The 15,526-nt window shown below is 41.3% G+C and overlaps 1 protein-coding gene across 2 annotated transcripts in view; it reads left to right on the forward strand.

Moving 5' to 3' along the window:
- The window catches only part of mtss1 (MTSS I-BAR domain containing 1), a 227,409-nt gene that overhangs the window by 112,299 nt on the left and 99,584 nt on the right, over positions 1 to 15,526 (forward strand). For both annotated transcript variants that reach the window (XM_051932832.1, XM_028811889.2), the window contains exon 4: positions 1,378 to 1,462. In XM_051932832.1, coding sequence (XP_051788792.1) covers positions 1,378 to 1,462 — 85 coding nt within the window. The remainder of the gene's footprint in view (positions 1 to 1,377; positions 1,463 to 15,526) is intronic.

Consider the following 15,526-nt stretch of genomic DNA (forward strand, 5'->3'; position numbering starts at 1 on the left):
CTCCACGCAGGGAGGACCCGGGAAGCAAACCCAGGTCCCCAGGTCTCCCAACTGCGAGGCAGCAGCGCTACCCACTGCGCCACCGTGCCGCCCAGCATTTGTTCAAAGAGTCCCAAATGAGACACATTACCTGCATTGTGAGGGAGTGTCAGTTTCATAATTATGGCCTTGTGGCGCGATTTCCAGAGGGTGATTTGGCTCACAGGATCCTCATTGTTGAGGACTCGAGTGGCTGGACCAAGCCAAGGGTACACACATGTAACACCTTGCTGTGGCAGATAGATGGTAATGTACAGGGGTGGGACTGCACAGCATGTGTGTATGGGGGGCTGCCATCTAGTGGATGCTACCCAACCTGACCCGAACGGATTGATCCTTATTCCATCTAGATGACAGGATGATTACTTAAAGAAGTCAAGAAGGTGATCTATGTAGTTCATATTTGGATGGCAATTGAAGTTGGTTTATGTCTATAATGTTAGTCTGGTTGAATGTTGTGGTTTCTGACACAGCAGCATCAAATATTTACATTTTTCAGCTGGCCCTCTAGACCTTACATAAATATCCTCAGTCACATCTCCTTTTATTGGTGGGAGAGGGAGGACTAAGTACACTCAAAACTAACTTGCACGTCTGTTGTTTTGATTGTTTGAGTGTTTTCAAAACTGTTTTCCATTTGTCCAGTTGTTATGATGTAGCAGGAATGACTACTGTCTGTACTGAAAATTCCTTCTTATCTAATGCATTGACATGTGAAATGCTTGCAGGATTCCCAGTAGCTGTTATAGTTTTTTAATACTACTATTTCCACTGAAACTGAAGTACGAGGTATTTGCCATTGCATGCAAACTTAAGTGCTTGAAGCTGAAAATCATTGCAACTATTAATGCTCTGGCTGATAATTATCCTTTCTGAATCTAGATACAGAGTTTGACCTTTGACTGAAATCTGAGATACTTTTCATGAGATCTTTTCAGTGCAGTGTATGAAGGATAGAGCTTAAGGACTGTAGAGTTCTGTTTCTGCAGCATCACAGCTGAAGGATCAACCGGAATTTAAACTAAGTTTTAGAACACAGTAAGCTTTGTTTTGGGCAGAGGCTCACAAAGTGGAACAATAAAACATGTTCTTCTTGCTTGGTGCAGTATTCCATTGGGGTAGGGGGTAATAGGATCTAATCAGCTGTTTCATTCAGTAGTTTCAGTGATAAAAAGCATAACAAACATCTGATTTTTATTTATTTTTTTATTACTTTCTCAGCCAGTAATAATCACTCCCCTGCCTACTCTTCTTATTTCAACTGATGATTGTATTATTTGCATCACATGTCGTGATTTTGAACACTTGCTCACTTGTGCATTTCTTTTATTTATATAGGGGCAACAAAAGAAATTGGTTCAGCTCTAACTCGAATGTGCATGAGGCATCGAAGTATAGAATCTAAACTGAAACTTTTCACAAGGTGAGTAATCACCAACTTTATCGAAGTTCATAGGATATTTCAGTGTATCTGTAAGGCATCTATAAATGACTTTAAGAAGATTTAAAAATACTGCCTTGCAATTCATGTCTATTTCACATCTAGCAGCAAAATTCTAGACAGACGTTCTGTAATAAAGCTTCTGAAAATCAAAACATTATTTTGGACCCCAAAGCAAGCTTTGAACATTTCTCAGATATCCTCAAAACTGTGGTTGAGATACCACTGCTTTGAGGAGGTGGCGCATATCCATGGCATCTTGACTTCTGTTGCAGCATACCTACATGTCTAGTCAGATAGGGAGTCATAATCTTCAGGGCAACCATTTGGGAGTTTGGATGTTCTTTACATGCTTTAAATGTGCCTGTCAACTGCTAGAGGGAATGAGGCAACAGTTGTCTCTGTTAACTGTGTGGTTATGTTCCAGCACAAGGCATGTCATTCACTGCCATCTGAAGATGAAATAGGTTGCAGCTGTTCTTGTTTGAGTCTGGAAACACAGGTGTCTCTATTTTGCCTATATATCTGGGAGTAGTGGAGTTGGGGGGTGCTGAGCCACCTTACCATACAACTATGCAAATTGTATCCATTTTTAAATGCTTGTGTTTGCTGAGCAGGCAAAGGGGTGATAAACAAGCAAATTTTTTGTGCATTGACCTGTGATCCCAAAATTAGATTTTTTTTTCAGTACTACAGTCTTATAAAGATTGTTAATTTACTAGAAAATTGACATGAATGTAGATATAAATATACTACAAAGATTTCCTTTTTTACTAAATGGATTATTTTTAAAATGATATTTAGCATTTTTGTATTTCCCACCTGACACCTATTCTTGGTACTATGAAGCTTCACTCGCGTGAAAGTTAGTTTTGCCACATTTAGTAACAATGATATGCGGCTTGCTATATATTAAGCTGGGAGCCCCTCGTAGGAGTTGGGTGATATGGCCAAAAATAATCGTTACAAAATTATCGCTGTACAAGTTAATAATGCTTTATCTCCCTTAATAGATTATTTTAGTTTAGTTACAGTGACAGAGAATTAATAAAGATTCAGAAGGTTCCAAGGCCTAATTTTTATTATAAACTAATTAAGGGACACATAAATAAATAAAACGGAAATCAAGAGTTGTAGTATATGCTAAAATCTTTATCCTTAATATAGTACTTATTCTTAGCATTTCCTGTAAATTATGGAGGAGTATTTTGGACAAAAAATACATAACAAAATAATGTGTACCTAAATATTGAAATGTCATTAAATACATTTTTGTTGCATATTTTTATTTATTAATTTCTTCATTAGTTTCGGTGACACAAGACACAATGTGAAATACACCTTAAAATGATTGTTTTCACCTGATAAAATTGAGGAGGTTGAAACAAATAAACAAGGAAGGAAATAGCAACAAATAACACATTACATGACATTTCATTATTTATGGTCAAATATATATATATGTTGTTTTTATTTATGGTCACATTTCACAATGCATTTTTTGGATGTGCATATATTTTCTTTTGTCAGAAATATTCCTTCATAGTAAATAGCTTGTACTGTTGGAAAATCTATAAAATGACAATAAAATGTTTATTACAAAGTAAAACTTAGATGGTCACTTTCCAGATCTATTTAGTTAACCCACAAATTACACACATTATCATACTTGACTAATCCAATTCAGGGTCACAAGAGGCTGAAACCTGAGACCTCTTTACTACTCTTTGGCTCAGTTTTATCTATACAGGCATAATATGTGTGTAAATGTATGTATGTAGTTATATTTTTTTTGTCTGGTGCCTTTGTCCATGGCGACATACAGCATCTGAGATTCAACTGGTTACATTTCTTTTGTTTTTCCAGTTGGAGCAGAGGTAGGTGAAGTGACTTGCTCATGGTCAGACAGTGGACGTGGTGGAATTTGAACCCACAACTTCAGGGTTTGAAGTCCAAAGCCTTAACCACTAAACCTTGTTGCATACGTATATTAGTGTGTGTGTGTGTGTATATATATATATATATATATATATATATATATATATATATATATATATGGTTGAAATAGTTCACTGTCAAATAATGCAAAAAGTACGCGACACGTGTTTCTCCCTATTTCTGGGCTCATCAGGCGTACACACTCATTGCACTCCCTTACGGGAATCGAACCTCGGACGTCAGCGCTAGAGGCGAAGCCCCTAACGTTGCGCCACGGCGTGTGGTTCGTTTATTTGACAGTATGTAGATCGGGGTAATTACATTAGCGTTGTTTTCAGCATTTTGGTAGCTCTGGTCTAAGACATCATTCAAGTACAAATTAAACAAATATTCACAACAAAGTCATAAGTGACGCATGATATACAGTAATCCCTCACTTATCGCGGGAGATAGGTTCCAAGGCCGCCCGCGATAACTGAATTTCCGCGAAGTAGGGACACCATATTTATTTAATTATTGAACGTGTATTTGGACGTTTTTAAACCCTCCCTGTATTGTTTACAACCCACCCTTTACTCTATTAATAACAGGGACAACTGCTAAGCAATATGAAATTGGTAGATAAGTTTACACTTACTGTATTGCGAAGTACACGTAGCTATATATGACGTGATAATGGTGATGAATATGCTGCGCAGTAAAAACATTGTGATCGGCAGTTGCTGCCGCTGCTTCTTTTTCACACACAGCACAGTGTAAAGTAAACCGCTTTTATTAAAAGAATCAAAACAGTTGTCCAAAGTGCAGTAGAGCATTCAATAAATCTTTAAATAAATAATCCTTAAAACAGTTGTGAAGTGGAGGTTTAAAATACACAAGAATAACAATCCTTTAACACGAGGTTAAAACGTCAACAGAAAGCAGTCTTTAAAAACAGCGTCAGCGTCTGACCTGCTTCTCCCATGCGGGCTCTGCAACAGGCGAGACGCTCTTAATGCAGCTGACCTTCTCTACACTGTCCTGCTACAACTGTTTGGCTCGCCTCACCGGTCATCCACCTTCCAGTCACTCTTGCCCTTCAGAATATTCTGCGAGAGCGACCACTGCTGCTACTTCTCGGGTGTTGGCCATACACCCAAGCTACCTGTACAGCTGCACACGAGCCTGCGCTCGCTCGCTCGCACCGACTCACACTCTCTCTCTCTCTCTCTCTCTCTCTCTCTCCACTGCTTCCTGCCTCCTCCTGCAACCTCCGTTTCATCTTTCCTTTTCCTCTTTTACTTCTCCTCTCCCCTTAACCCGCTCGCGCTTCTCTATATATGCGGGGAGGACATGGCAGCTGCAGCCCATTAGCCACAGGAACAATCATGAATGTGGGCAGTTTCCCACCTGTGCACTTAGGTGAGAAACGCCCACACTGCAGATCGCCCTGCGGCTCGCTACAGCTACCACGCCCCCTCGCTAAGCTGCGAGCGCGGCGATTATTTAAAACAAAACGGCCTTTGCTGGAAGAGCTGTGGACCCATAACACCACAGAGATACTGTGGGATCTAGGCATCAGTCAAAGCACCAATCACAGGCCCGATTAGAAAGCGGGAAGCTGTGATTTGTCGTCTCCCTCCCATGTAACAATCACAGCCCGTGTTACAACGCACTTAGTCACTGAACTTGTTTTGTTGTTCTTAGACTAGGAAATACTACTACATGTACTATGTTTAAAAAACCGCGAAGTCGTGAATCCGCGAAAAGTGAACCGCGAAGTAGCGAGGGATTACTGTATTTCAAAGAGTGTGAAATTTATTTGCTAGGATAATACCATGCGATATTGGTTTCTGTCAAACGTTTTATTGGATTTATGAAGTACTTGGGTGACACTTGATTGTCAGGTACTCCAACATTTGACCTGTGAAACTCCCAAGACTTGATGTCTTCCTCCACAAAGTATTAAGTAATGTATGTGGTGCAGTAGAGACTAGACTTGAGTGGGTATAAGTGTAATTAAAATTATTAGCCCCTCTCAGCCCTCTAAATTGCCAAAAGTCTTTAGAGAGAATGACCCATTGAATGATAAATCTTTTATTGGAGTTCAAAGTATTTAATAAGTACCAATGCTGTGTTTAGGGCTGCAGCAACTAATTGATGTCATTGATGATAGTTGCTAATAAATTTTGTGTTTGATTAGTTCCCTTGTTACATATTTTTCACATTACTTTTGTAAGTGCTTTACAAACCTTATAAACTGAGATGCTACACTTTCAACTGTGTTTTTAAGCGGAGACTACAGACTGAAACGGATTACATTCAGGCACTACAGTGCCTTTCTTTATTTACAATTACATTAGGGCAGAACTGTTATAAGGTTGAATAAATTAGAATTGAAAAAAAAATGCATGTTACATTGTTAAGCATTACTTTTTTCCCATTTAATAGCAGCTCTTCTAATGTGATAAGAGATGACAAGGTGGGAAAATTCATTCTGTTTGTGTATAAATTAGATGAAACGGGTAGACAACATTTCTTAAAGGGAGTACACATACACTCAACAAGCAATTGAAATAACAAAATAAGACATTCTTAAGAAACAATAATGCAGTGATGCTAAAATCTTCCCATTGTATGGCAAACTTTTAAAACACTTCTTAACGTGCTTATAACTATTTCAAAATTGCTATTACACTATACTATGCAATATACAAAGACCGTGATAGTTTTAAAAAAAATTTTCTCCATTGTAAATCCAGGTAGGACTACTGAGCTGCTTTTCAAAAGATTTCATTCAGGAACAACATATTTATACTCCTGTGCAAAATATACTGCTGAGTTTCAGTGCCAAAGAAAGGGAATTCTAATGTACTGAGTGCTAGAACGATTTGATTGCCTTGAAATATCTCATATTATCAAAACCTTGGAAAGGCTTGTACTTGGCCACCTCAGACCCTAGATGAAAATGAAGGTGAACATAAGACATTTTGATTTTTATGTATATGAAGATAAACTCTGCTAGTGAGCTCCTGGAATTGTAGGGTTCTAGAAGGTGGAGCTGTATCGGTGTGCAGGTTTTCTGGACTGTCTCGCAAATGCCTGTAGATAGATAGACAGATACTGTATTAATCACATACATAATATCTATATATATAATTCACTAAGCCGGGAGACAAGTAGCCACCCATGGAAAGCACGCCGGAAGGGGCGTGGATTCACTAAACCGCCGACAAGTAAGACGCCAATGGCGCACGCAGGAAGGAGCCACGCCCACCAACTCTTAGACCATCGGATACGACGAAAAAAATCACAGAGCCACGCCCACCAACTCGGACGCGACGCCTCGGAAAACATGCCGTCATTTCTGTTTGTCTGTGCCACAGTCCACTTGCAGCTCTGAGCCACGTTGACTTTTCATTAGTCAACCTCAGTGGAACCTTGGTTCACACAGAGGCAGCGCCAGAGAGAGACAGAGGCGCACACAGAGGCAGCGCCAGAGAGAGACAGAGGCGCACACAGAGGCAGCGCCAGAGAGAGACAGAGGCGCACACAGAGGCAGCGCCAGAGAGACAGAGGCGCACACAGAGGCAGCGCCAGAGAGACAGAGGCGCGCGCACACACACACACACAGAGGCAACGCCAGAGAGAGACAGAGGCACACACAGGCAGCGCGAGAGAGAGAGCCACGCACACACACAGAGGCAACGCCACAGAGAGACAGAGGCACACACAGGCAGCGCAAGAGAGAGCCGCGCAATCCTTTAAAACTGAAGTTAAAACACAATGAAGGAAGCAGTCTTTAAAAACCAATAAGCCCTGTGCCTCTTTTTCATTAGCGTCTCACCTGCTTCAGGCCCTGCAACAGTCGAGACGCTCTCTCTGCAGCTGACCTTCTAAGTGCCTGACTCCACTACTGTCAGTCGCCTGATTAAAAACCAATAAGCCCTGTGCCTCTTTTCAATTAGCATCTCACCTGCTTCAGGCCCTGCAACAGTCGAGACGCTCTCTCTGCAGCTGACCTTCTAAGTGCCTGACTCCACTACTGTCAGTCGCCTGATTAAAAATGGCCTTTTGAAGGGGAGCTATGGACCCGCTATACCACAGGAACACATTGCCTTCGAGCCTGCTCTCGCTCACTCTAACGTACCGGCTTTCTCTCTCTCTCTCTCCTCACTCGCTCACACACTGCACAGGGGAGAAATGCCCAAAGCAGGAGTCTACCCGGAAACCTTTTCAGCCACACTTCCACGCCCCTCGCTACACTGTGAGTGCGATGATTATTTATTTAAAAATGGGCTTTTGAAGGGAAGCTGTGGACCTGCTATACCACAGGATCACCTGTGACATTGCACATCGGTCCTGGTGAACCCCTGTGGATGCAGGGTTTTGTTCCAACCAGATTCCTAATCATTAATGCCGGTGAAACTCATCCGGGATAAGTCGGTTTTTCAAACGCAGCTGTGTAGCAGATTAGTCTAGCAGGATGTAATAATCCGAGATGAATGCGCGCCTCCGCGCTGAGTGGAAACACAATGTATATTGCTGCAACAAAATGATGAAAGAACGGGCGCATTTTTTTCACACAAGCTGGGTGGGTTGGTGTTAGTTAGTTAATTAGCAACTCGAAGGATTTCAAGTTATAATATACACAAGAGGTAACACTGCAAAAGCAGCCCAAACCAGGAAAGACGGCTGGCAAATTAAACGCGTGTGCATTGTACTTACTGAAAGCAGTGTTACGGATTTTGCAAATGTTCATTTTTTTCCCTCTGCTTAAAAAACATTGAAAAAGCGGCGCGGATTGGTTTGCAGTGTGTAAAACAGTTTGTTTGTCGCGGATAATTTGCTATCCACACAGGGAGGAACCGGGAAGCGAACCCACAATCTTCCACGGTCTCCTTACTGCAAAGCAGCCGTACTACTACAGCGCCACAAGGCAGTTAAAGACTGCACCGGGCCACATGTTCATTTTTTCCCCTGTGCTTAAAAGACATTAAAAAACTATTTCTCAACTGTGACTCCGGAACAACTCAGTACGCAAAAAGCGGCCAGAACCGCAAACAACAATGAAAACTCTACGTGACTCATAGGTAGTGATGGGCCGCTCGATACTCAGGTTTCGACAGTGTGTCGAGCCTTCGAAGCACTGCAGATTTTAATACTTGATCGAATAATGACATCTGTGATTTAAGGATTTCACATTTTCTTTCTCAAATGTGCTTACCTATATCATGGCAAAGTACAGGGATAAACCATTATTTTCTGTCTACTCCTTTTTAATTAAGACAGACCAAAGAAAACATTTAAGGCTATTAAATGTGATCTCAAGAAAAGATCAGGGTTAATTATAATACTAATAACAGGAGCAATTATAATGATACAGTGCAAAAGTAAATACTAATTGAAAGAGCCGGGAATGCATGAGGTGAGGCGTCTTATTTTGTTTAACTCTTGCTATCGTATAGTGCATTCTGCCTGTCGGCATTAGTTATATTTATATTTTTTAGACATCACACACTACAAGCTGCTGACGAACCCTTCTCTTCGTTGTCAGTCTGTAGCTACGAAAAAATAAAAGCAATACGACTTTTAACAGACGTCATTGAAGTGTATCATAAGTTTCTGTAACGTTAATGAAAATGGCCAGGAGGTGTCACGAGAGAGGTGAGTGTCAAATGCTTCGAAGCTTCGATACGATTTCCGACACAATTGCTTCAAACGTGTTGATGCTTCGTGAGGCTTCACCCCGCCCATCACTACTCACAGGTTACTGAACGAGAAATCAGCAGACTAGCATGACGGATGGGGCGTAATGGGCGTCCTTCCCCTCTCCTCCGGATTTTTCAAATGTTAATTTTTTCCCTGTGCTTAAAAATCATTAAAAAAGCAGCCTGATTATGCGGCGTATGGTACGCCGCGGGTTGGCTAGTAAATATATATTATATATAAATTCACATACTCCAGCAGCAGCATACTGATAAAAGCAATATTAATTAAAGAGTGATAAAAACACAATGCAAGTTAAAAAGTGCAAGGTGGAGAGTGCGAGGCAGGTATAACAGTCAATAACTGTATAATGTTACTGTTTACCCCCCACCGGTGGAATTGAAGAGTCGCATAGTGTGGGGGAGGAACGATCTCCTCAGTCTGTCAATGGAGTAGGACAGTGATAGCAGTCTGTCGCTGAAGCTGCTCCTCTGTCTGGAGATGATACAGTTAGTGAATGCAGTGGATTCTCCATGATTGACAGGAGCCTGCTCAGCGCCCATCGCTCTGCCACAGATGTCAAACTGTCCAGCTCCATGCCTACAATAGAGCCTGCCTTCCTCACCAGTTTGTCCAGACGTGAGGCGTCCCTCTCCTTTATGCTGCCTCCCTAGCACACCACCGCGTAGAAGAGAGCGCTCACCCCAACTGTCTGATAGAACATCTGCAGCATCTTATTGCAGATGTTGAAAGACGCCAGCCTTCTAAGGAAGTCGGCTTTGTCCTCTCTTGCACAGAGCATCAGTATTGGCAGTCCAGTCCAGTTTATCATCCAGCTGCACTCCCAGGTATTTATAGGTCTGTACCCTCTGCACACAGTCACCTCTGATAATCACGGGGTCCGTGAGGGGCCTGGGCCTCCTAAAATCCACCACCAGCTCTTTGGTTTTGCCGGTGTTCAGTTGTAGGTGGTTTGAGTTGCACCATTTAACAAAGTCCTTGATTAGGTTCCTATACTCCTCCTCCTGCCCACTCCTGATGTAGCTCACCATAGCAGTGTCGTCAGCGAACTGTTGCATGTGGCAGGACTTCAAGTTGTATTGGAAGTCCGATGTATATAGGCTGAACAGGACCGGAGAAAGCACAGTCCCCTGAGGTGCTCCTGTGCTGCTGACCACCTGTAGTTCCCGAGATGCACATACTGAAGTCTGTCAGTAAGATAGTTCACGATCCATGCCATCAGGTATGAATCTACTCCCATCTCTGTCAGCTTGTCCCTAAGGAGCAGAGGTTGAATGGTGTTGAAGGCACTAGAGAAGTCCAGAAACATAATTCTTACAGCACCACTGCCTCTGTCCAAGTGGGAGAGGGATCGGTGTAGCATGTAGATGATGGCATCCTCTGCTCTCACCTTCTCCTGGTATGCAAACTGCAGAGGGTTGAGGGCATGGCGGACCTGTGGCCTTAGGTGGTGAAGCAGCAGCCGCTCCATGGTCTTCATCACATGTGACGTCAGAGTGACAGGCCGGAAGTCGTTCAGCTCACTAGGACATGATATCTTTGGGACAGGAGTGATGCAAGATGTCTTCCAAAGCCTCGGGACTCTCCCCTGTTCCAGGCTCAGGTTGAAGATGCGCTGTAGAGGACTCCCCAGCTCCAACGCACAGGCCTTCAGCAGTCGTGGCGATACTCCATCTGGACCCACTGCTTTGCTGGCACGAAGTCTCCTCAGCTCTCTGGTTACCTGGGCTGCTGTAATTGTGGGTGGGGGGAATCTCTCTTATGCTGGTATCAGCAGAAGGATGGGTGGAGGATGCAGTACTCTGAGGTGAGAGTGGGTTAAGGTGGTCAAACCAGCTAAAAAATTTGTTCATCAGGTTTGCTTTCTCCCTGTCTCTCTCGATGGAGGCACCCACTTCGAGCTGCAGCCAGTGATGATCTTCATGCATCTGCAACTTTTGCTCCAGTTTTCTCCTGTACTGCTCCTTCACCACCCTAAGCTGGACTCGGAGTTCCTTCTGCATGCGCTTGAGCTCATGCTGATCACTGCCTTTAAAAGCCCTTTTCTTCTGGTTCAAAAGGCCCTTGATATCACTTGTAATCTATGGCTTGTTGGTAGCATAGCAGTGTACTGTTCTTACTGGAACTACAATGTCCATTGATGTAGTCTGTAGTACAGTCAACAACCTCCTCAGTGTTCTCACTATGTGACCCCTGCAGGATATCCCAGTCCGTAGTTCCAAAGCAGTCTCTCAGAGCCTGCTCTACCTCAGTGGACCACTTCCTGAATGAGAGTGTGGTTGTAGGTAGCTCCCTTACTCTTGGTTTGTAGTGAGGCTGAAGCAGAACCAGGTTATGATCGGCTTCCCCAAGCGCAGGCAGCAGGGTGGCGCTGTATGCATCTTTAATGTTTGCATAAAGTAGGTCAGTAATCCTATTTCTCCGGGTGTTACAATCCACATACTAGGAGAAGGCAGGTAATGTTTTGTCCAGCGTCACATGGTCAAAATCTCCAGCAATTAGCACAAGCGGCTCAGGGTGCTGTGTTTGTAGTTTAGCAACAGCGGAGTGGATGATGTCACCCGCTATCTCCACGTCCCCGCGAAGAGGGATGTAAACAGTAACAACAATGATGTATCCAAACTCTCTGGGCAAGTAATAGGGACGCAGACTTACGGCCAACAGTTCGATGTCCGTGCAGCATGTGGAGATTTTGACGATTACATGTCCAGGGTTGCACCACCCTGTGTTCACATAGAGAGCGAGTCCTCCTCCTTTCTGCTTCCCGCAGGTATTTGCGTCTCTGTCCGCTCTAATTGAGCTAAACCCAGGTAGCTCCACGTTAGCATCTGAGATGGTAGTTGTTAGCCTCTTTTCACAAAAACACAACAAACTGCATTCTCTGTATGTCCTGACATTTTTCACCAGCGCAGCCAGTTCATCGATCTTATTTGGTAGTGAGTTCACATTTCCCAGGATCACAGAAGGCACCGAAGGCTTGTATCGCCACTTCCTCGCTAGCCGCTTAGCCTTTAGCTTAGTGCTGGCTCTGCTGCCACGATATGGCCTTCTTACCTCGTCAGGTAAATAGGGAACCACACCGGCACAGGCCTTTGTTCTCGGCGCAAGAAGTTGACTACATGAATAGACTCATCGGCGTGTAAAAATCCATGTCCAAGTAGTAAAAAAGTGTCCAGGAAACAAGTACACATAAAAGAAAGTAAATAAAAGTGGTAGGAGTGATCAGAGTGTTGGAGAAAAAGGTAGAAAGATAAGTCCTACACGGAGCTGCTGGAAAGGCTGCCACTCATCGCGGTGCCTATTCTATTCTTTAGGATATTACACTAGAATTTTTAAGCCCAGATACACTTCCTAGCATCAACATCATACCTGGTTTTACTGTATGGCCTGCAGAGCAGCGGTGACCTAATTTTAAAACCTGCTCATCAAAATTTACTTATTAAGAATTTACTTAACTTTTTTGCCTTTGTTGTTCACTTGACCTTTGTATCATGTCCTGTTATGCCTGAACAGGTTTATGACATTTATTAACCCTTTATACTGTTTGTTTTTTTTTTTTAATGAATGCTGTATTTTAATATGGAAAACATATTATCCTAAATGACTATGTGATGATGCAGGTTCAGCTCCATGCTCCCATCTTCTATTAGGGAGCCCTTGAAACCAACACCGTTGGTAATGTCACCGATGAGCTAGACAGTGAGGCAACAACATTAGAGCAAGGGGATGATGTAAAATGTACAAAGTGCTTTTATTCAACAACCATTCAAAAACAATGAGTGTTCAAATAAATAGTGCAGTGCTTTTCAAAGTTCAATAAATAAATCTTCATTAAATAAATAATCCATTAAAACAATGCGAATCGTGGAGGTTAAAATAGAAAAAACACAATCCTTTAAAACCGAGGTTAAAAGTTGTTCAGGAAGCTGTCTTTTAAAACAGTTACACAAATGACAAGCCCGATGCTTCTTTTCCATTAGCGTCTCACCTGCTTATCCCATGTGGGCCCTGCAACAGGCGAGATCCCTGTATGAAGAGAGAAAGGAATGTTCCCAATCACAAGTTAACTTACAGGAACACTCTACAAAAGATTCTTTAATGAATAGGTAATAAATCTTAAATTGAAAGTAATCTCAGAGTTCTCTCAGAAAAAATGAAATAAAAGCCTAAAGTTGTCTGCAAATTTTGTGTGCAGTACAGGTTTTGTAAATAGGAGAGTGCTTGGTGACTGCTGACCCTTTGGTTTCAGCCCACATAAGAATACAGTTATTACTTTTCATGCTTTGAAAGTAGTGTACCTACACTTGTGGCAAGTAAAAATTGTGTCCAGTTTAAATCTTAGTGGATTTACTATAGCTTGCATACACTGGACAGCTGTGAACAAAAGAGCTATTCAGTTTGCCATACTCATTTCAAAATAAGTATTTGCAAGTTCATATTTCAAACCTTCCTTTCTGGCCAGTCTACTTAGTTGTTTAGTGCATGATGCTACCTTGAAACGACAGCATAAGAAATACCATTCTTGTGACATTTGTAAAGGGTTACTGGCATCTCATACTCACAGGGATGCACAATTAATTGGGCTGAAAAAATGTATTGGCAAACAATTCACTTGTGGAAGTCATTGGGATTTATTGATAATGCAACAACAAAGGCAGTGTTTACAGGAATTCCGAAGTGATGGATGAGAAGAAAGAGACCATTTTTTTCATTGTTTTTCTTAAAGCGTTACTAATTATAACCTGTTTCCTAAATATAAAAGTGCAAACAGTCCCATACCATCACAAACCTGTAAAGTCAACCAGCTTGATTTGAGAAGTCTTGTTAAAAATTCATTGTTAAAGAGTTGTTGTAAATGTAAGTATCCACAATGATCCAGGTGTTTACTGTTTCATGTAGTTTTTGGTATTTTGTTTGGAATTTAACTTCAATAGTATTTATTGATTTATTATTTCCAAATTATTGAAAAGAAAATGTCAATGAATAACATTTAGTACATATTGTGCATATGTTAAGGTAAATGGAGTACTTAATTATATACAGTATAATTCTATGTAAACCTTCACTGAAATCAATGAAATCCAATCCTGTTCTTAAATGGGAGAAAATCTTGCCATTAAAAATACAATTTAGAAACATTTGCTACTGTTAATATTAAAAAAATGGCACATCTTCAGTAAAACAAAAAAAAATTGAGTACACTCTCTTTTTATTAACAAGAAGTTATCTACTTTTCAAATGCCTGTTATTGGAAATCTTTCATTTCTTTTTAATACAAGTACTCAAATAGGTATCAATGGAGAAAAAAAAAATTCTGTTCCAGACTCTTACAGAATCAATACCAGAGCACAGTGTAGATTTTCTAGTGATTTGTTGGTGGCTCAGTGTCATTTTAAGGCAGTGTATAAGAATATTTCCTGTATTTTATCTTAAAAAAAAAAAAAAAAACTCGGTCACTGATTAAAAGTGCAAGAAGGCATGTGAGTGAATATGAATAATGTGATTAATGTTGCCTCAGTGCCACAATGTTTTCCAAAATTTACTATACAGGCCATAAAATGAGTTATTCCAAATATCATATATACCTATGTCTCTGTTTTTTTGTCAGTGTGCCTTTGACATCATGGACCATAAGGTGCATACTAATTCAACGTGAGCAGGAACCCTCAGTAAAACTGAATAAGAAAGTAAAACTGAATAAGAAAAAATTCAAGTGACGTTGAGATACGAAGAAGGCAGATTCACCAGCATTTGTGTGTCAGGTTTTATCCCTCCAGATCAGAGAATTTCCAGTTCCATTGTCTCAAAACACCACTCACATCTATAGTTATTCCCAGTTTTAAATAAAAAGTAACCGCGTGAGATCTGGGGCGGGGGTGGGTGTTGTATCGTGATCGTGGCTGAGAAAATAAAAGTGAAAAAAAAAACCCACTAACTTTAACAAGTACTATAAATTTACACCGGCTATTACAGACACAAATCAAATGTATGTTTTTATTGTATAATATTAACAATAAGAGCAACTCACTACTCAAAACGATAAATTTGCCAGGGAGCTGGTTTCGAACTCGCAATCTCTGGATTATAAGTCAGCAGTTCTAACCACAGCACCACGGAAGCTGTCGTATTGTATTTGCACCTTTTTTGAAAGTGTTTATTTGATATTTGGCCATCAACTTTCACACATTATACAGTTCATATCTAAAACATTACTAAAACATGAAAAACGTTTGTTTTAATGATGTGTTTACATAGATTGTTGTAGACACAAAATACACATCAAATTATTTCCCCTTACAATTCTGGGTAGCTCAGTCCCAGATAATCAATCAAGGCAGGAACTGGGAGAACTTCTTGCCCGTTCTCAGGCGGTGGGGGGGATGGTATAGCAGGCTGCTT

This window comes from Erpetoichthys calabaricus, chromosome 10, assembly GCF_900747795.2.
Source record: "Erpetoichthys calabaricus chromosome 10, fErpCal1.3, whole genome shotgun sequence".
Taxonomy (NCBI): Eukaryota; Metazoa; Chordata; class Cladistia; order Polypteriformes; family Polypteridae; genus Erpetoichthys; species Erpetoichthys calabaricus.